Source organism: Xenopus laevis, chromosome 1L (assembly GCF_017654675.1).
Source record: "Xenopus laevis strain J_2021 chromosome 1L, Xenopus_laevis_v10.1, whole genome shotgun sequence".
NCBI lineage: Eukaryota > Metazoa > Chordata > Amphibia > Anura > Pipidae > Xenopus > Xenopus laevis.
Window position 1 is genome coordinate 157,171,253 of NC_054371.1, and position 21,372 is coordinate 157,192,624.

General features: G+C 39.1%; 1 protein-coding gene across 2 annotated transcripts in view; it reads left to right on the forward strand.

Moving 5' to 3' along the window:
• Nucleotides 1-9,853, forward strand: part of tpcn1.L (two pore segment channel 1 L homeolog) — a 34,793-nt gene extending 24,940 nt beyond the window's left edge. For both annotated transcript variants that reach the window (XM_018260726.2, XM_018260735.2), the window contains exons 20-28: nucleotides 679-750; nucleotides 1,129-1,218; nucleotides 1,994-2,109; nucleotides 3,590-3,636; nucleotides 4,886-4,954; nucleotides 5,037-5,121; nucleotides 6,204-6,331; nucleotides 6,543-6,623; nucleotides 7,951-9,853. In XM_018260726.2, coding sequence (XP_018116215.1) covers nucleotides 679-750; nucleotides 1,129-1,218; nucleotides 1,994-2,109; nucleotides 3,590-3,636; nucleotides 4,886-4,954; nucleotides 5,037-5,121; nucleotides 6,204-6,331; nucleotides 6,543-6,623; nucleotides 7,951-8,049 — 787 coding nt within the window. In that variant the 3' untranslated portion in view covers nucleotides 8,050-9,853. The remainder of the gene's footprint in view (nucleotides 1-678; nucleotides 751-1,128; nucleotides 1,219-1,993; nucleotides 2,110-3,589; nucleotides 3,637-4,885; nucleotides 4,955-5,036; nucleotides 5,122-6,203; nucleotides 6,332-6,542; nucleotides 6,624-7,950) is intronic.
• The last annotated feature ends 11,519 nt before the right edge of the window (nucleotides 9,854-21,372 follow it).

The window sequence follows — 21,372 nt, forward strand, 5'->3', positions numbered from 1 at the left end:
TGAGTGCTGTTTTTAGATCTGCCAGGCAGCTGTTATCTTGTGTTAGGGAGCTGTTATCTGTTTACCTTCCCATTGTTCTGTTGTTTGTAGGGATGCACCGAATCCAGGATTCGGTTCGGGATTCGGCCAGGATTCGGCCTTTTTCAGCAAGATTCTTATTCGGCCGAATCCTTCTGCCCAGCCGAACCGACTCCGAATCCTAATTTGCATATGCAAATTAGGGGCGGGAGGGAAATTACGTGACTTTTTGTCAGAAAACAAGGAAGTAAATGTTTTCCCCTTCCCATCCCTAATTTGCATATGCAAATTAGGGTTCGGGTTCGGTATTCGGCCGAATCCTTCGTGAAGGATTCGGGGGTTCGGCCGAATCCAAAAAAGTGGATTCGGTGCATCCCTAGTTGTTTGGCTGCTGGGGGGGGAGGGGTTGATATCACTACAACTTGCAGTACAGCAGTAAAGAGTGACTGAAGTTTATCAGAGCACATGTCACTGACTATATCTAGCCCCATGTCAGATTTCAAATTGAAATAAAAAAAAAACCTGTTTGCTCTTTTGAGAAATGGATTTCAGTGTAGAATTCTGCTGGAGCAGCACTATTAACTGATGCATTTGAAAAAAACATGACTATCTTCTGATGCCTATTAATCATAAATATTTTTTTTTTTTTAAAACATTCAGACTTTTTAAAATGAAGAAACGTTACAGAACAGTGTTAGATACCATGTTTGAACTTCTACCAAGGATGGCCAGGTATTATTATTTTTATTATTATTATTATTATTAACATGTATTTATATAGCGCCAACATATTGCGTAGCACTGTAAAGTAAATGTGATTATACAACTACATCACATGAATTACATACAGTATATAGAATATATGGAGTAACAAACATCACAATCAATACAGGTACAAAAAGGTGAGGAAGGCCCTATGCATAGGCATACAGTCTAAAGGGAAGGGAGTAATACACAAGGTGTGGGAGTGTATACTCCTAATGCCTGTTTTTTCAAATCTGAAAGCTGCATCTATAGTCATATTTTTATTTCCTCTGATCTCTGTCTGCCATGTGTATTTTCCACTGCCATAGATAACATCTTGATAATTAAGTTTATTATCATCTACAGTCTTGGGTTGACGCTTCTGATCTTCTACTATTCCTTCTCGATTGTTGGAATGGAGTTCTTCTCTGGTGTGCTTTATCCCAACTGCTGCAAGTGAGTTATTCATGAATTCAGTATTTTCAGTAGACTATTCATTAACAAATAAAGTCTTGCTAAAGTCACTGTTTATTACATTAGCTTGAGAGAAACATGGTAAATATTTGTTTATTTGCCTAAATGACCTAGAAGGAGGAAAAAGTAGTGGCCAAAAAATAAAGGAAATGGGGGTCCAATCTGATTCAATAGAATTATGTGATGTAGGGGAAAATGTGATTTAAGGTGGCCTTACACTGGTCTATCGTCCACTGTATCGGACTGATCCTTTCATTGGCCAAATGAAGGGATCAATGTGAAAAACCAACTTCAATTGTTCTGTGCATTTGGGCCACTGCTGCTCCTTTTCACTTCCTTATCATGCTGATCCAACCAAGAACATGGTGCACCCGCAGATGAAAATTTCATAAGAACAGTTCTTCTACAATAGTATGTATGGCAAAATGGCCTGGTCAGTGGTAGGGTTTATCTTGAATTTATCTTTCATTAAATAAGACCATAGTGTGTGGTATTATTTCTGTGCACATAATGTTTTCTCTCTATGTAGGCCCATTTGTATTTGCTTGTTTTCTATATGTCTCCATGCCAAGATAATTTGAGCTGCATTTGCCAGTATACAGGGCTGTGAAGGTGCATCTGTGTGACTGTGAGAATGATAGTAATGCCTTATTTACAGTATTATGGAGACGACACACAGAATTGCATGATATTTCACAAGTATATGGCTTTTTAAACAGCCATATCCTCTCACATTACATCTGTTTAACTATTTCAGCACCAGCACTGTGGCAGACTCCTACAGATGGCTTAATCACACTGTAGGCAACCAGACTCTGTTTGAGGAGGGTTACTACTACTTGAACAACTTTAACAATATCCTTAACAGCTTTGGTAAGGCTGTGGCTGGAACACTTTTTCTTAATTTATATCTACTGTCAGATACCAAGACATCTAGTTATTATCTTCTTCACTGAAACATAATAAAAGTTCAAGTTGTTGTATCAGAAAAATGATACAAAGAAGGAGAAATATAGTTCCATGATTTTTTTTTATGCACCTTGATTTTAAGAAAATGTTCTATTGTAGTTGGTGCTTTCATTTTATTCAGGGCTGAAACTGAAAGTTTCATTATGTTCCCTAATGGCTATAACTTGGTGAAAGTTTTAAGCTGGCTTTACACGGGCCGATATAAGCTTCCAACAGACCAAGTCAGCAGTGTATGGGGCCTCCGACCAGGCTTCCCCAAAAATCAGGTAGATGTCGATCAGCCAGGTTCAAAAATCCTGTTGGATTGAGGACCACCAACTGGGCTTCCTCAATTGATATCTGGCCAAAAATTTGGCAGATGACGATTGGCCAGGTTTAAAAATCCCATTGGATTGAGGACCACATCGATTTGTTAATGCGGTCCCCAATCCAACCAGGCCCGGATTTCTAATTGGGCCGCCCCTAGGCCAGTGGGTCCTAGAGCTCACCAGCCTCCTCACCAAAAGTGCCCACCTTGCTCGCATGCAGCGGTTTGCGGTGTGCTGTGCATCCCCAGTGCTCCTCAAAAAACTAAGAATGCATGCCACATCTAAAATTTTGCCGCCATCGGTCTGGGCCTCTGTTGCCTTGCAGCAAATCTGGACCTGGATCCAATGGCCTATATTTCCTTCCTTCTCATTGGATCAACCCAATATCTCCCACCTCAAGGTTGGCATATCGGGGAGAGATCTGCTCGTTTGGTGACCTTGCCAAACTAGTGGATCTCTGCGTGTATGGCCAGCTTTAGGCTAGTGCCACACAGAGGTCCACAGAAATACACAGTTTGAAAATCAGCCTTTAAGCGTTTCAGTGCATTATTCCTTGATATTTCGCATAGGGCCTGAGTTAGATGCGAAGTGAAATTAAAATAGGTAACTGTGTCACAAAGGTCCTTGATGGCTTCATATCTAGATCATTTGATTTAGTAGCCATGAACACACAATCTATCAGAAAACTTTGTTGCAGGCCGAAAATCATCCCCTATGCGGGCATTAGGCATAATGCCCACACAGGGGATGATTTTCGGCCTGCAACAGTTTTCTGATTGTTCATGGCTACTAAATCAAATAATCTAGATATGAAGCCATCAAGGACCATTGTGACACAGTTACTTATTTTAATTTACGTTCACATCTGACTTTCAGCCCCTACGAGAAATTTCAAGGAGAAAAGTACTGAAACTTTGGAGGTTGGAGGTTTTATGAAATTAAAATGGAGTAATAGTGAATAGTGAAGAGACTGGTAAAGATATAACTGCTATATAGTCACTGCTTTAATTTGTGTATCATTTGTTAATTCAGAATGTCTTGTTGATATTACTCCATCTCTCCTTTTCTTTGTTTAGTGACACTTTTTGAACTGACGGTGGTTAATAACTGGTATATCATTATGGTGAGTTTCTTGATAACTAAGGCTAAATTCAGAGAAAGTATCTGGGAGAGTGCTTTAAAAAAGGGCTGAAGGGACAACTTAACAGTTACTGTAATAGTGATATTCTTTTAAGTGGGTGACAAAGTCCAATTGTTTGGTTTTGTTCATTGGACTATCGACACTACAGTCAAGAGTTTAATTGGACAATTGAGGACTATGGGTGATGGAGGTGGGATCTATCCACATCTATGTGTATAAAGGTGTTTTGTGCACTTCATGCTGTATCCTGACGAAGGGAGGGTGTACCCCCCCCCCCGAAACGTTGATACTTTTGGTGATGTAATAAATGGGGTAAGCTTCCCAACTGCATAACATTGAGTTTGTGCGGATCCGTATATACATTCTACAGTTGCTAAGGGACCAAGCCTGGTCAACGGTTAACCAGCACCACCATTGCAGTGTAATTGAAACATAGGTGTGCAGTAGACCAGTCGCATTTACTGCAGTACAAACTATTCTAATATTCTGCATTTATACACTTACTGTGATGCTTTTGAGATATATAATGGATGATCACCTTAACATTAACCTTAAGAATACTACAGTAAACATCCTAAAACTATATTTTATCTGGCTAGTGGGCTCAGTGGATATTATTTGCAGTTCAAAACAATAAAATGAGAAAAGGAAGGTGAACATCCACTTTAAATTAGCGGCAGTAAGAAGTTATTAAGTTCTGTCTGCACTGTACACCTCTTTATATATTTATTAGCTGTCAAACAAATATGTTAAAGATAAGCGTTTTTCCCTATTTTTATATAAGATAAATGCCACAGGTAAAGTAAGCTTTCAGTTGTGGCGGTGAGAAAAAAAAAACAGCTGCCCCACGTGGCTAGAAATACAGAAGAATTGCTTTAATTGGTTTTATTTAGGCTCTCTGCAGTACACAAATCTGTAAAATGGGATTCTTCCTGATGAACCGTTTCAATATGTGTGTGAAAGTTCATCTTCTCCTAAATGTTTTGCTGTGATTTCAGTAACATTTTGTTATATCGCTACTTTCATCAGTCGTGTGCTTAAACAGAACCCATGCTCCTTGCAAGCTATCAGTTATGCCATCTGGCATGGCACTTAAGTTATAATGATTGCAAAAATAGCAATATTTCAAAATAATATATCCACACAGATGTTTATGGATTTTCAATTTCTCAGTTATCAAGAATGGCCATAAATAGTGTAAAATGTGTAAAATATAATATTTCCGTTACAGGAAGGAGTCACCTCTCAAACATCCCACTGGGCTCGTCTGTACTTTATGGTGTTTTTCATAGTTACAATGGTGAGTGAGTAGTTTGCCTCGTTTTTCTACCCATTTCTTTGCCTCACAGTAATGAGCCAATTCCTTTTTTTCTTCTGCATAGGTGGTCCTCACCATAATCGTGGCTTGCATACTGGATGCCTTTGTATTTCGTATGAATTACTGCAGGAAGAACAGAGATGCTGAAGGTAGTGAAATGTTATCCAAATTCATACGCGGAATGAGGCCCACCTTTGTTGATCCATAAATAAACAAATGAATGTATTAGTTGTGGCATAAAACTTCCGTATACTTTTGTGTGCATATGAATAACGAGTGCTGCCGCAGCAGAGATTATCTCGAGAAGACTCCACAGACACCAGAAGGAAATAGATAGTGATCATAAATATTAGCCTGCCAGTGTTATTATGGGGGTTTGGTTCAAACTCTAACAAGCACCTTGCTGCTTTAAATCTTAGAAATGCACACAGAAAAGTAATGTTCTTTATTTTGCACAAACTATGCCCTTAAGCTGGCCATACAAAGTAGTAAAGAGAAATCACATGATGCTCGGGCCATTAATTGACAGGCAGCAATCATATAAAATGTATGTCCTATAAATAGTAGTGACAGTCTCCCATTGATATCGTCAGATAGGCAATACATGCAGAGATCTTATCATTAGCCAATATAAATTTTTTACCCTGTATGATCGACTGAATGACTGATCACCATGGTATGAAAAATGTCTGGACACTCCACACACAGTCCAAAAATAGTATGAACCTTTGTTTTGTACAATGTTATCTTTGTGTCTATGGCCAGCTTTAGACTTAATGTTTAGGTACAGTTGCACATTGTTCAAGCCCTTCATTTGTGCCCCAGCATTTGTTCAGCCCCCTTAGAGCATACCAAGATTAAAAATAGAATTCCAAGAAATTCCTAAAATTCCAAGTAGCGTGTGCCACATAACTTGGTTGCTCTTTAGTTGTTATTGGGCCTAGTAACTTAAGGTGAAAGCTTTGAGAAGAAAACATTTATTTTTTTCCACGATTATACCCTCTGGAATCCAGGTCATTGGACAGGACCCTCTTTGCAAATAGTACAGCGTACCTGACTATCAATGTTACTCAGATAAAATTTTCCAGAAAGTACATATATTATAGTATATAGATCATTCCACCCACCCAAAAGTTGTTTCTATAATCAACGTTTTAGTTGGTTTAGTATCAGTCTCTGTGCATAAGAGTTCAACTTTGTTTTTCAGCATTTGTTTTGTATCTTTCTGTAGATGAGAAGGGGATCACCTTAGAGATGGAGGTGGGGAAGGAGGAGCTAACACTTATCCTCAGACAAACTCAAAGCAATGATGAAAAAAGTCAGATGCGCAAATTGCTGTCTCACCTACAGTCTAATGAGGTGCGTCTGCGTTATCTTTTCCTATGCACCTGCAAAAATAAAAAGGGGTCCATTGTAATTGCTTTTGTAGTTGTCATTTAATTATTGTCTTCTAATCCACTGGACATGTTAATTGTTCCTAGGGTACAATTATGTGCCTTATTTTCTGCAAGGCCTTTCATCCTCTCTGATTCCATCAGCTTCCACATTTTCTGTTTTTTCCCCATGGCAGGCTCCTTCAATCTTGTTCCTGGGTCGTAGATCCAGAACCAAAAGTGACCTGAACATGAAGATGTACGAGGAGGAGATCCAGGTGAGAGTATTAGTGATACTCATTTTTTGACAGTAGTAAATGCAGTTTTGACATGACTAGTGTGAGGCAGAATTCCCTTAATCCTGTTCTTAGTGTCTGAAAACAATTGTTTAATGTTCATTCAAATAGAAAATGCAATGACGTTACATTTGGAAAATGTAAACAAAGTATTTCCAGGAGACTTTGTCTCCATCCACTTAATCAGAAAGCAGCAATTATGACATGCTTAATGGGAGAGAGTTTACCAGTCTTTGAAATGCAGGCCACAAATGAAAAGATTGTTGTATCTTTTAGCGGTCATTTGGATCACTAGAGGAAGCATTCACAAATACATTAGTTTTGCCACTGACCAAACCAGTCTTTGGTATCTGGTTCAGTTTAAGCCTTTTAACAGGCAACCAGGTTGAGAAATCCCTGGTGACTTACAGGCCCATTATTCACCCTATATTTCTTTCAAGCTATAGGTACAGTATATAGCAACTCTTGACAGCCATTCTCTTTTCCTGTGTAAAATTATTCTACATAGTTATTTGTCTGGAAGAAAATTAATTTTGTAGTGTACAAGCACAAACTGGCTTTGAAGGTTATGCCTTTTGCAAGGAAGCGCTTGTTGCTCTATTTTTTATTTGTACTAGACTGTTGCTGCACAAGAATTCCTATGTACTATAGTACAAATGGCAATAAATTCATACTTGACAATAAAGCAAAAGTAGTCAAAACCAGCAGCATTTTTGGAGTAGCCTTAAAGGAGAACTCAACCCCAATATAGTCCCCCTCCCTGCTCTCCCCCCGCATAGGTGATAACATCTTTAAGTGCCCATAATCCTTTACTTGCCTAGAAGTGCAGAGTAAGTGCAGAGGAGCTCATGGGTGCCATCTTCCGGCTCTTCGGATTTCCATATTGGCGCCTGCGCAGTTGGAGCAGTCATCCTGTGTGTAGTAACTGCACATGGGCCAAAAGTGATGGAAATTGCCGAAGGGCAGAGGACCCGAAGAATACAGAAGACCTGAGCTCCACTGCACTTATTCTGCACTTCTAGGGTAAAGGATTATGGGCAATTAAAGATGTTATCACCTATGCAGGGGTAGAGCAGGGAGGGGGGACTATGTAGGGTACTGGGTAGGGGTTTTTATTTGTGGGTGTTGTTTTCCTTTAAGGCTCCACATCTCCATATACAGAAACCCCCAGGTCAAAAACATTCTGCATTATAAATCCTATACCTATATTGTACACTATATTATACTGTCTATAATCGATAGGAAATGATATAACAAATTAACACCCTTCCTGTTCTATTCTTGCAATTCCTCTCTCTTTTTCACCCAGGAGTGGTATAAGGAGCACTCGCAGTCACAAGTGAAGAGAACAGTAGAGCTTCAGCCAACATCAGGAAGCTTGCGCCCTCGATCTCGGACGGTGAACTAATTGCAAGACAACATATTTTTTGCCTGACTATGCAATAACCAATAGTAATATTTATACTTTAAGGGCCAGCACAAGGGACAAGCAATTAGGTTTTTAATAAAAGGATTCACCACCTCAGGGGAGGAGAGTTCTACTGTTAGCGTGGTTGTGGAAATGAAGCACTAAGTTTTACTTCTGCTTGTATAACAGCAGATTTAGGGGTAACAAGGCTTGATAACATTGCATTTAACATTGCATTTAATAAATGCTGATATACAGTACACCTCTCTTAAATGCTGGTTTATAACTCAAGTAAAGCATTGCCCTTTCCTAAGAATACCAAAATTTTTCAGGCTAAAGCAACCAAAAGTTATTTAAAAAAGCAGTAGGCCTTTTAGTAGGTAACCAGTGCTAAAAGAATGTCCATCCCTACTCAAGACTATTTGGCCTCGTTTTCAAAACTTTATCTCATAGCATTTGTTCATTTAGATCGGTGATTCCCAACCAATTCACAAGCAACATATTGCTCTCAGTGGACTGATAGTAGGTTCTTATTTTTGAATTACTGGTTTGGAGGCAAGTTTTGGTTGCATAAAAACCATGTGTACTTCCAAACGGAGCCTTCTGTAGGACTATCAAATACCCAATTATAGCCCTTATTTGCCACCCCAGAAACTTTTTTTCATGCTTGTGTTGCTTTCCAACTGTTTTTAAATTTGAATGTGGCATACGGGTTAAAAAGGATGGGGATCCCTGCTGTAGAAAAATGTTACTCAGTGAGGCTCCAGCCAGTGGAGAAGCAAATATATAGTTGCTGGTACACAGAGTGTTACATTCCTCTTATAAAGAGTGCAGTTTTAGCCAATGATTGTAAAATGTTACTGTGTTGACATTTTCAGTTTTAACCCCATTTAAATGGTTAACAGCATGTCCCATTATTCTGCAGAACCTGTTCTCAAATCTGAAATTACTACATTTAAAGGAATATACTATAATCTGTAAATATACAGATGGAGCAAGACGTATTTGAATGAACCTTCAATCAAAGTATGGTCATGGTACAATTATCCCACTTTTTCATTCTTCTGATAAATGCAGTGACAAGATACGTTGCAGTACTATGAGAATACACTAATGCCAAATAGCCCAGCTCAGTGCTCCGTTATATGCAATAACTAGTACAGTGGTGGTTTATTCTAAAAGTCACTCCCCTGTATTTATTTTTATAGGCTAATGAGAGATGTGGTGTATCCTATACTAGCAGAGAAATTATAATGACCGCCCAGTACTGCCCCTGCCTCCTGCAGTTCAACTGTATCCACAGGGTCAATCCAGCTGATACGCCACATCTGCAGTTACCCTCGGCATGCTACAGTGGTGTAACAAAGAAGTCTTTCAGTTAGTGGATCATGAATGCTGTCATAATGTTTGCAATACATAAGCCTATTCTTTTGCATTACATTTAGCTTGCAGGCAAGAGATCAAACACCATTAACCAATATGGCCACACCTTCATACATATCAATGGGAATCATTGCTCTCATTTCACAGGGATTCAAATGTTTCTTATGACAATATCTTTTTATTGGCATTATTTCTTTAACACGTTACTTCCAAAGTATTTGACCTTTTCCACTAGGAGTTACCCCAACGCAGACAATCAGATGTGGCTTTCAAGAGCTGTTCTCTTAATATGCTGGTTGGCATTTTAACCATTAAACAGATGAGACGTAGATTACCCTCACTGTAGCTGAAAAGTGTTAATGCACACCTATATACAGAATGCTATATTTGTAAGATATTAATAAATCATTTTATAATAATCTTTCACTGTGTTTTTTTTATATTCTTTATAACATGGATAGTTTTGCTGGATTTTTAGCATACAAAAACAAAGTACAGGTACGGGATCCGTTATCCAGAAAGCTCTGCATTATGGAATGGCCATCTCCCATAGATTCCAAATTTTTAAAAATGATTTCCTTTTCTCTTTAATAGTAAAACATTACCTTTTACTTGATCCAAACTAATATATAATTATTCTTTATTGGAACCAAACCCAGCTTTTGATGTTTAAATCGTTTTTACACCATTTTTTAGCATACTTAAGGTATGGAGATCCAAATTATGGAAAGATCTGTTATCCGGAAAACCCCAGGTCCCACGCATTCTGAATAATCTGCCCCATACCTGTATATCACAAGCTTCATTTGTCATTTCTCAGGGAGTCATTTTCTCTTCCAATTTTATCGCTTTCCAGTGGCATATCTAAAAGTTGCAGGACCTTTCTCAGAATCTGGGCCTATCAGCTGCTGGGCACACGGTTTCTCTACCCATTCTAGTTCTGCAAAATGTTCTTTCACTTTTTGAAAAACATAAAATTTTAATCTACAGTATTTCTTCTTTAGGATGTTTTAAGTCCAGTTTCCATTGTTTTAGGTTCCAGTCATCAGTAATTATATTCCAGAAGGTGAACTGTACAGGATCTGAATCAAAAACAGTGACTTGGCATCCATCTGGGTTAATGTACAATGTCTGTTACATACAAATATAATGCCCAATGTATGCATGTGATGTTCTCATACAATCTGCACAATTTATTGTAACTTGTGTTGAAGGAAATGTAAACCTTTAAAATAAGTTCATGTAAAATTGATGAGAGTGCTATTCGAAGCACTTTTACAATGTACAATATTTATTTTATTTTTTTAATTCCAAGATAATTAAGGGATACAGTTACTATTAACATGAATGAATTTTGTTACAACAGCACCACCTGCTGGTCAGTTTCCCACCATTCTGACCACCAATTAGTCAAAGAAGTTGTCAGGAGAAAGAAAGAGGCTGCTCTGATGTTCTTCAGGTTTAAGAGGTTTTTTTGTTTTTTTTCCTAACCAGAAAAAAATCAGAGCAATCAATCAAAGGCTTTTCCATAGGTAGAAAAAATTATTTTTCTGATTTTCCTATAATGAAATGTTTCATCCTGCCATTGGAGTAAACAAGATGTTGCCAGTTCTGAACCAAAAAAAGAAATATGCCTGATATATGTGATGGAAACAAAGACGTCAAAGTTCTTTATGAGGGGGAAATGAGAAAAAAAGAGAGCATTATTATGCAAAGCTGGGAAGAGAAGAGAGAAATATGCAAACTCTGCTTTTGCTGCTTCAGTATTTGGTAAATAGAGCTGGCATTCTCTAATACATCAGAGGAACATTGCAAACGATACTACCATTTCCTCCCAGCAGGTGGTGCCGGCACATTTTGCTTTAAAGTATATAAGCACTCACCCTGGTTGACGCCTTGTCTGGAGTTTTCTTGTTTTTCCTGCAATTGAGGCATGAAAGGGTAAAAGGCCACAACATTTCTTGGAACGTGTCCAACTACAGCTACTTATTAAGGCACCACCACACATATGGCACAGCTTTCTTGGCAACTGCACAAAACAGAAACTTTAAAAATGGGTCTGGGCTGCACTGAAAACACCATCTACTTAGTCAGCTGTTTCCTGTTTATAGTCCCTGTTCTGCATCACTCAGACATCAGGAAAAGCATAAAGGAGATTACAATGTAATAATTTTAACATGAGACCGGCACTACCCTAGGTCGGATTTGTGCGCAACCTACCTCCATTAAAGGAAAACTATACCCCCCAAACAATGTAGGTCTCTATTAAAAGATACTGAGTAAAACAGCTCATGTGTAAAACCCTGCTTCATGTAAATGAACCATTATCATAATAATATACTTTTTTAGTAGTATGTGCCATTGGGTAATCATAAATAGAAAATTGCCATTTTAAAAAATAAGGGCCACCCCCTGAGATCGTAAGATTCACTGTGCACACATACAAACCACATGTACGGTCACATGAGCCAATTAACAGACAGAGTTCTGCCTTTTGCTTCCTCACTTCTTCCTGTTACAGTTAGAGTTGTAGTATTTCTGGTCAGGTGATCTCTGAGGCAGCACAGATAGAGTCACGAAATGGTGGTTCAAGGCAAGAGATGTAAAATGGCAATATTTATGTAAATATATATTCCAGTTTGGTAAGATTCTTTAATATGTCATTCAATTTGATATAAACTATCTGTTGCTTAAGTATTCATTTTGGGGGTATAGTTTTCCTTTAATAAAAGGGAAATTTCAACACCACCTAATACATTTCTAAACACACCACATACTGCTGTGCAAAATCAACAAATTCATTTTAATTCCCGACTAACTATTGCAAATATGATATTTGTCATGCGTCAGGGCCAGGCCACTCTCTGGTCCCCCAGCAGTTGTAGAATCTGTTTGTTTTTGGGACACATCTGCCTTCCTCTTTTTTTAAAGGAAAATTTTACCCCCATAATGAATACTTAAGCAACAGTTTACAACATAGTAAATAGCATATTAAAGAATCTTACCAAACTGGAATATATTTTTCGGTAATTATTGCCCTCTAACTTCTTTTTCTTAAACCCCCATTTTATGATATTCTCTGTGCTGCCTCACCTGACCAGTATTGCTGCTCTAACTGTTACAGAAAGAAGTGTGGAAGCAAAATACAGAACTCTGTCTGTTAATTGGTTCATGTGACCCAACATGTATGGTTTGTTTGTGTGCACTGTGAATCATAGGGTCCCAGGGGTCGGGCCTTATTTTTTAAAATGGCAATTTTCTATTTGATTACCCAATGGCAATTACTACCAGAAAGTATGTCATTATGAAAATGTTTTATTTACTTGAAGCAGGGTTTTACATATGCACTGTATTATTCAATATATCTTTATAAAGACCTACATTGTTTTTGGGGTATAGTTTTCCTTTAATTGAAGGCTAGCCTCATTCATTCATCTTTCATCCTACCTGACTGCCACTCCTGGACTGATAAGAAACCCCATCAGCCACATTGGCGGTCATTTTTATTTTGTGGCTGGTCATAATTTGTATGCATTGGTACTAACACTGCAGATTTTTGTTTTCAAATGGTTAAAAAACAAGTAATGACAAAGTAAAACCCAATGTACATCCGACCTAGGGTTAATTACCCAGATATTGACTGGAGCAACAGTACTGCCAGATCAGTTAATGGGAACAAGTTTATAAACTTATTGCACGACAATTTTATGGCACAGGTTGTTGAGGAGCCTACCAGAAAAAATACTATTCTTGATCTAGTGATCTCTAATGACCCAGAACTTATAGCAAATGTGCAAGTCATTGAACCCCTGGGTAATAGTGACCATAATGTTATATAATGTTATATTTAATGTCTGGTGCAAAAAACAAATATATACTGGGGCAACAAAAATCATGAATTTTGGAAAAGCTAATTTTAGTGCCTTGAGGGCTGCCCTACAGAGTATTGATTGGGGCATTAGGTTTTCAGCTAAAAACACAGAACAGAAATGGTTGTCATTTAAAATGATATTAAATCATTACTGTTCTCAATTTATTCCCTTAAGGAGTAAATGTAGAAGCTCTAAGAATCATCCTGTGTGGCTTAATACAGAAGTAAAGAAGTTAATAGGAAAGAAGAGAAAGGCATTTAAAAACTACAAGTCTGTTGGGACAGAAGCTGCATTTAATGAATATAAACACTGTAATAAATGTTGTAAATCAGCAATCCGGAAGGCAAAGAAAGGAAATGAAGAGTTAATTGCAGTTTAGGTGAAAACTAATCCTAAAAAGTTTTTTTAAATATATTAATAGTAAAAAGATGCAGGTTGAGAGTGTTGCTCCATTAAATAATGGTACCAGTATGGTTGTAACAGACACAGAAAAGGCAAATGTGTTAAATCAGTTCTTTTCTTCAGTGTATACAATAGAGGAGTCTGAGTTCCCAGGCTCACTTCATAGCTGCACTAATGGCTCAGCTCAATCTAGTCAGTGGCTGACTCAGGATATGATTCATAAAGCTTTAATAAAAATTTATGTAAACAAGGCTCCAGGGCCTGATGGCATACACCCCCGGGTTCTAAGAGAGCTTAGTTCAGTTTTAGACCAGCCCCTATTTCTGATTTTCTCAGATTCACTCTCATCTGGTATGGTGCCTATGGATTGGAGAATAGCTGATGTTATTCCAATATTTAAAAAGGGATTACGATCTCAGCCTGGCAATCATAGGCCAGTAAGTTTGACATCTGTGGTGGGCAAATTATTTGAAGTTTTGTTAAGGAATCACATTCAAAATTTTGTCCTAGTGAATGGCATTATGAGCAGCAATCAGCATGGCTTTATAAAGGATAGGTCATGTCAGACAAATTTGATTGCTTCTTATGATGAGGTAAGTAAGATGCTGGACAGTGGGGGGCAGTAGATAATTGAACATTACTGGCTATGATTCCAGACTCGGCCAGGTGAATGTGGCTCAGGTTGCAGCTGGGTGAAGTGTAGAGCAGTGAGCCCCAACCAGGGGTTAATGTTGTTCACCAACTCTTTGGATGTTGCTCCCAGTGGCTTCAAAGCAGGTGCTTGTTTTTGAATCCTTGGGTTGGAGGCAAGTTTTAATTGCATAATTAAAACTACTGCCAAACAGAGCCTTTTGTAGCTGCCAGTCCACATAGAGGCTACCAGATAGTCAATCACAGCCCTTATATGGCACCACCCAGGAACATTTTTCATGCTTGTTCTGCTCTCCAACTCTTTTTACATCGGAATGTGGCTCACGGGTAAAAAAGGTCAGGGACCCCTGGTCTACAGTGTCTAAAATGCCTTAGGGGTTCTCCGTTTATGGAAAATACATTTTAAAATCATAGGCCCACAGCACTTTATCCGATTGATTTATATTTTAGCGGATTTAAGAAAATCTGATGCAGTATCCAAAGTGTCGGTTTCAATGTCAGGAACCTTTATGAGTCAGGCTAAATGAAAATGGTTTTTATGTACATAATTCATAACAGTGGTTGTAGATGGTGAGATCACTAAAATTCAACATGCCCTTTTAAATATTTTATTTACTTGTATAAGCATTGAAAAATAGCAATACGTCCAGCATTATTGCCATTTTCCATGCCCAGACGTTCTTGAGGCTAGGCTGGATTTGCATGTATACAAGATAATCTATCCCGATTTGTGTATAAGCTGTAGAATCAGGGGCCCAGAGTTATTTAATACAAACTTTTTTCTTCGGCACACCACTTACTTTTTTTCTTTTGGGTGCATTCAACTCCTCAGGCTACTTCCAGGCCAATCTTCATACACAATTTCCCATATGGAGGAAGCACACCAGAAACTCGCATTGTCTTTAAATCATTTATTTCAGCAGAAATTGGCACAAGCTTTCGGGGTCAACCCCTCCCTCAGGTGATTTAAAGGCAATGCTGAAATTTCTGGTGTGCTTCCTCCCACAGTTATTTAAACCTGAGTTAATTTAACTCAGTTAAATGAGTTAAGTGTTATTTAAACACTGAGATGCCAAAATATTAACCACCCACCAGAGATTATAATCGCTGGCCTAAGTGCTCGGGCTGTTGCACCTGTTAGCTGAAAACTGCACCAACCCAGGGTACTACTGTAGGAGCACCACATTGTTGTCTTCTGCAAAAATAATGCTCAAGTGGATCTTGCCAAAATACACCCAAACAAGCCACAATTCTACTGGCAGAGTGTCCTGAGGGCAGATGAGACGGAATTAGAACTTTTTGGTAAAACACAACATTTGTTAGCGGGAACAAATTTGATGCCTTTAAAGAAAATAACCCATTCCTACAGTCAATCATGGAGGAGGTTCACTGAAGTTGGAACTGGGTATCTCGAGTCTGTGCATCAGGATATTATGAAGGCAGTGGTGTTATTACCATACACCAGACCCTGTAACCCCTAGGAGTTACATTTATTTGTCAGGTTTTTGAAAAAGAATTTGGGTGCGATTGTATCTCAGACTGATTATTAGGTATTTTATTAATGAGTGCTTTATAATCTGAGGTCAATTTAAAACAAAACAAAAAGCTGGCATTCTAAGAAGATAACTCTTATGGTATTATGGTATGGGCTGGCCCTGCTGCACAATGGCACCACCGGGCCACAACCATCACCAAATACCCTACTGCCTCCTTTGACCATATTTAACCCTTTTAGTGGATTCTACTGCACTGGTATAAAATTACCCCAGCACTGATGTATTATTATAGAGAAAAAAAGGAAATTGTTAAAAATGGAGCTATTTGCTCAAAATGGTCTCTATGGGAGAAAGCCGTCATGTAATTCAGAGCTTTCTGGATAAAGAATCCCATGGCATATTCGTGGGTGTATACAACAAACATATGAGCTTGCAATCTAAAGTACTTATCACATATACACAATGGTCAGTTTTATCAGGAGCCAATTAACGTAGCATGGTGATCGGCCGTTTAATGCGACGATAATATCTCTGCATGTATTGCCTATTTGACTATGACAATTTGTCAGACATAACTTTAGTATGATTGCTGTCTGTCAATTAATAGCCAGAACATTGTCTGATTTGTTATTTTTCCTACTTTAATCTGAATGGTTAGTTGTAGATTGTTACATTGAAACAAAAGATCTTTGGTCGAACAAAGAATAAAACCTGCACGCCTATGGCCAGCTTTAGGAGGAAACCTGATAGGCTAGGAGCACAGCCGCACTCAGATTTATCCTAAAATTTGCTGCCATACAGTTATAAATAATTGCCATTATTATTAGTGGTGTGGGTGTCGGTTATTGAATTAAACATGGCAGTAAGTTAGCATGGCTGCTAAATAAAATCAGGTTAAATAATTTGATCATCAGAATGGGATTAGTCTTTTCATGGCTGTGAGTGGGGATGCTGAGCCCTCCAGCAGGCCTGGTGTTTTACTCTCACTCATCTGTACAGTGGGAGGCAGAGAAGTGTCGGCAGCAGCAGTGCAGGGCGGTCCATGGAAAGTAGGTCGATGGATGGGAGGAGGGCTGGATCCTGCTGCTTTTAGTAATGCGACTTGCAGAAGGGGTCACAAGTTCAGAAGCAGCTTGGGAAGAGGAGGCTGCCAGCTATAGCACAGCTCCCCTGCTCCACACACTCCTATGTACAGCCGCTCCTTCCCTCCCAACTACTCCCATTGTGCTCCACTCTCACACACGCTACAGCCATTCAAGCACAGCACTTTATGGTAAACAAATGACTGGAAGAACAGAGCTGAAAGGCAGAGAAAGTGTCAAATACACTAGAATTTACTTCTGCAATCAACTCGCCCAGCTCTCCTGGAAAGCATAAGATTTAAGGTGTCTTTTACAACCACTAGGGCAGTTTTGTAAATTCCCCTGCAGTGAGTTGCACGAACACTCTAATTCAATGAAGGTACTTGCTTAAAAAAAGGCACCCCTAGGAATTGTGTTAGGACATCTCCCCCTGCAATGATGCTGAAATCATGGGGGGGAAACACGGCATTGTGGGTGAAACACATGATGATTGCGCTCAAAATTGCAATCCGTAAATTATCCTTTAAACAATTAACCCAGATTCAAATAGGTTTGTGGATCTTGCAGTCTAAGGTCCCTATCATACTGACACAACTAGGGTTGCCACCTGGCTGGTATTTTACCGGCCTGGCCGGTAAAAATGATGGCTGATCCCAATGTTATTAATAGACAACAAAGATAAATATATAGGAAGGCCGGTATTTTTTTCCAGAAAAGGTGGCAACCCTAGACAGAACACACATCAGGGTCCATTTCATCTGAGGTCTTTTAATCTACCTCTGTGTTTTCTGTTTGAGAAGAAACCAGAAAACCCATAAAGACACAGAAAGGACATGGTTTGAAGTTCCCTGATGTTACTGATCCTACTGATGTAGTATATGGAGTATATATATATCCTTATATCTCCATTTATATGGGGGGCTTGCAAAGTGACTTGGTTCCAGTGTTTAGTAATAATTTGGAGTGCTCTGCCCTCTTGTATCTACCTGTGCAGGTTCCAGGTGCTAAACCGGAAGACCCTTGCCTTCTAATTGGGTCGACTGCTACATCCAGTGAAAGAAATCCCGTATCACTCTGGTAATGATGCAAAAATCTTCAGTGATTTATTAGCCCATATACAAACACAGGGCAACATTTCGGGCCCAACTGGACCCTTTTTCAAGGCTTGAAAAAGGGTCCAGTGGGGCACGAAATGCTGTCCTTTGTTTGTTTGTATATGGGCTAATAAATCACTGAAGATTTTTGGTTCCAGTGTTTGTCATGTTTGAGATATTATCCTTTTTTAACTTTTTTGATGGGAATAGCAAGACTATTGAATTTAACAATATTGTGAGTAAAAGAACAGTGATCGTAACCCGGCCTCCTCTGATATGATGTTGCAATGAAATTTCTCATTTCGTAGCCAGCCTTTAATCCCTACCCTACCTACCAAACAAATAGGAGAGAGTTTATTTTATAGGTCTGGCTTGTGACCTCTCATATCAAACCATAGTATCCTACATATCATCAGTGCAGGGGAACAATATGTTATATTTCAATGCAATCAGAACACTTTCATTTTTTTTGGTGTTACTGGTCCTTTAAGGCCTCATGCACGTTAGTGATATTATAAGGGATTCTTGCTGTGCTTAGTTGATTAGGATTACTTTTCTATGGGCTTGTGCTTTTAAATGATTGTTACAAATAAATGAATTAAATCTATGGTTCAATTTTACAGATCCAATTGTTGGCTTAGTACAATGAGTCACTGGATTGTTTGGCCAGTTTAAAGTCTGAATTTATGGAATGTGATCTGTGGTGTTTATACAAATGGCCTGTAGATATCACTGTTACTGTGCATACTTCCTGGAGAGCTTAAAAGTGAAAGAAACATTTGTGTAATGGCTGCGTGAGAGCCTGCTAATAAAGCACTGTTATACTCTACTCATTCTCGGCTACCCAAAACATAACAAATGGCGACAAGGATGTCTCTTCTACCTCTGCAGCAGCCTGCACCTTTTCTTCCAAACCCTGGTGAGCCTACCATACCTTTTACTGCTTGGATTTGTATGTTTGAAAATTACATTATTGCCGCTGACCAAGGGGAGATTTCTGCTGCTAGAAAGTGTGCTTTACTTATTTACTGCCTGGGAGCAGAGGGACAGGGTATATTCTATACATTACCATTACCTGATGATACTTATGAAACTGCTCTTACTGCTATAAAGAACTTTGGTAATCCAAAGGAGTTAATATCAGACAACGGACCACAGTTTGTCTCATCTGAGTTTGAATCCTTTCTGAGAGAGAGGAATATTGTGCATAGGAAATCTTCAGTGTATTAACCACAAGCAAATGGAGAAATAGAGCAATTCAACAGAAGTCTGAAATAAGCACTACAGACAGCAAATCTTACTGGGAAATCTTGGAAAGTATTTACAACAGAGTTCCTACATAACTACAGAGCAACGCGCCATGTAACAACCCAATCATCTCCAGCTGAATTATTACATGGCAGACAGATGCGCACTAAGTTACATGTTGCATGTAAATCATCTACTGTTGACATTGTGAAACGTCAGCAAGGCTTATACTGAAAACGTGGTGCAAGAGAAGTACACTTTCAACCTGGATCTTTAGTCAGAATTAAGAAACCAGGAATACTGAAACAAGGACAATCTAAATTTACTACACCACTTGAAGTGAGACGCCAGCGAGGGCCATACACATATGAACTGTCTGATGGACGCATATGGAATGCAAGTCGTCTTGCTCCTGTTAGATATGACTTTGGAGAAGCTCCTTTTGATGAAGGATATTTTCCTACTCCTGATGTCAACTGCAAGAGGCCTGAAGAAAGTGAACATATAAGGCGTACTGAGAGAATCAGAAAACTACCTGCATGGACCATGGAATTTGTTATGTGAAGAATGTATATTATTGTTTTAAAATTCATACTGTTTAATTGCTGCTGTTATTATAGAGTCCAAATGCTTTCCTACTATAGGGGGAATATGTGGTGTTTATACAAATGGCCTGTAGATGTCACTGTTACTGTGCATACTTAAAAGTGAAAGTCACTGTTGTGTAATGGCTGCATGACTCTGCTAATAAAGCACTGTTATACTCTACTCATCCTCGGCTACCCAAAACATAACATGATCTAAACAAACAAACATTAGATAGTCCCTTGTGCTCGTACAGTATATCCATCGCTGAAGTACCAGACACACCCCTATGCTGGAATTAATAGAGCAACTAAGAGTACGTTTTAGACATTTTAGTATACTGTGAATGCACAAGTCTAAGTGAAGTGAAATACTGCTGCAATTTTTGCGAATAGAATTGCTGGCCCAGGGACTTTATATAGCATTTATAGATGCATACAAAGCAGTGCTCTATGCCTTTCTCACAGCTTCATCTACAGAGTCCATGCTCTGGATGGGGGGAACAATAGAAATAGAAAAGCTCTTTATCAGGCCATCTGGAACCACATAGGGAGGGAGCTCATGGTGTAGACGGCCATGTTGGGGCATACGCATATGCATAATGAGCAAGTGCCTCAGCTTTCTCCTCATATGCATACATATTTCATAGATTGGTTATCGTTTCCCTGATCGAATGTCAAATGCATCTGCATAATAAACAAGCTGGGACACTCCCTCATTATGTGCATGCCTCAACATGGCCACCTACATTGGGAGTTCCCTCTCACAGCATGGGACAGAGCTCTCGATAGGGGGCTTTTCTTAGAAAATACTGTTTCCTCCATTCGTAGTGTGGATCTATTAACCTGCAACTCCACTGGGGAAATAATTTTAAGGTGTCCTTTAAGGATGCCATAACTGGCAAAAAAGTAAAAAAAAACCCCAGTCAAATAAAATCAGAAAGAGGGAAGCAAGTGAAGATGATAAAAGAGGGGAGGCAAGTTTAGCGCAGCCCCAGCATGGACGTGGAAACAGGAAGAATATCAAACAAAATGTACATTCTCTGGTGATGATTTATTTATAGCAAAATATACATTTGTTTTTATTAGTGAAGGCCTGATATTGCTGCAAACATGGAAAAAGCTGCAGACTTGAGCAGGTGCTACAGGAATGAATGACCACTTAGCAATGTCATCCATTCAGAATCATTTCTAGTATCATGGGTTGTGTTTAGGCTCAAACTGAAAAAACTCTAGCAGCATTAACTGCCTCTCAACTCCTATCAATAAATGCCAGTACAGCAGGGCCGGAACTAGGGGTAGGCAGAGTAGGCACGTGCCTAGGGCGCAAAGATGGGGGGGCGCCAGGCACATACCTGCTCTGACGCCTACCCCATTGTCCGGTCCTGTCTCTCCCCAACTTGCACACGTATATTTTTGGAATTGCGCCACAAAGTTTCGCGTATGCGCACTCATGCGCACTTTCACGCATGCGCGCCAGAGCGCACTTTCGCGCATGCGCGCCAGAAACT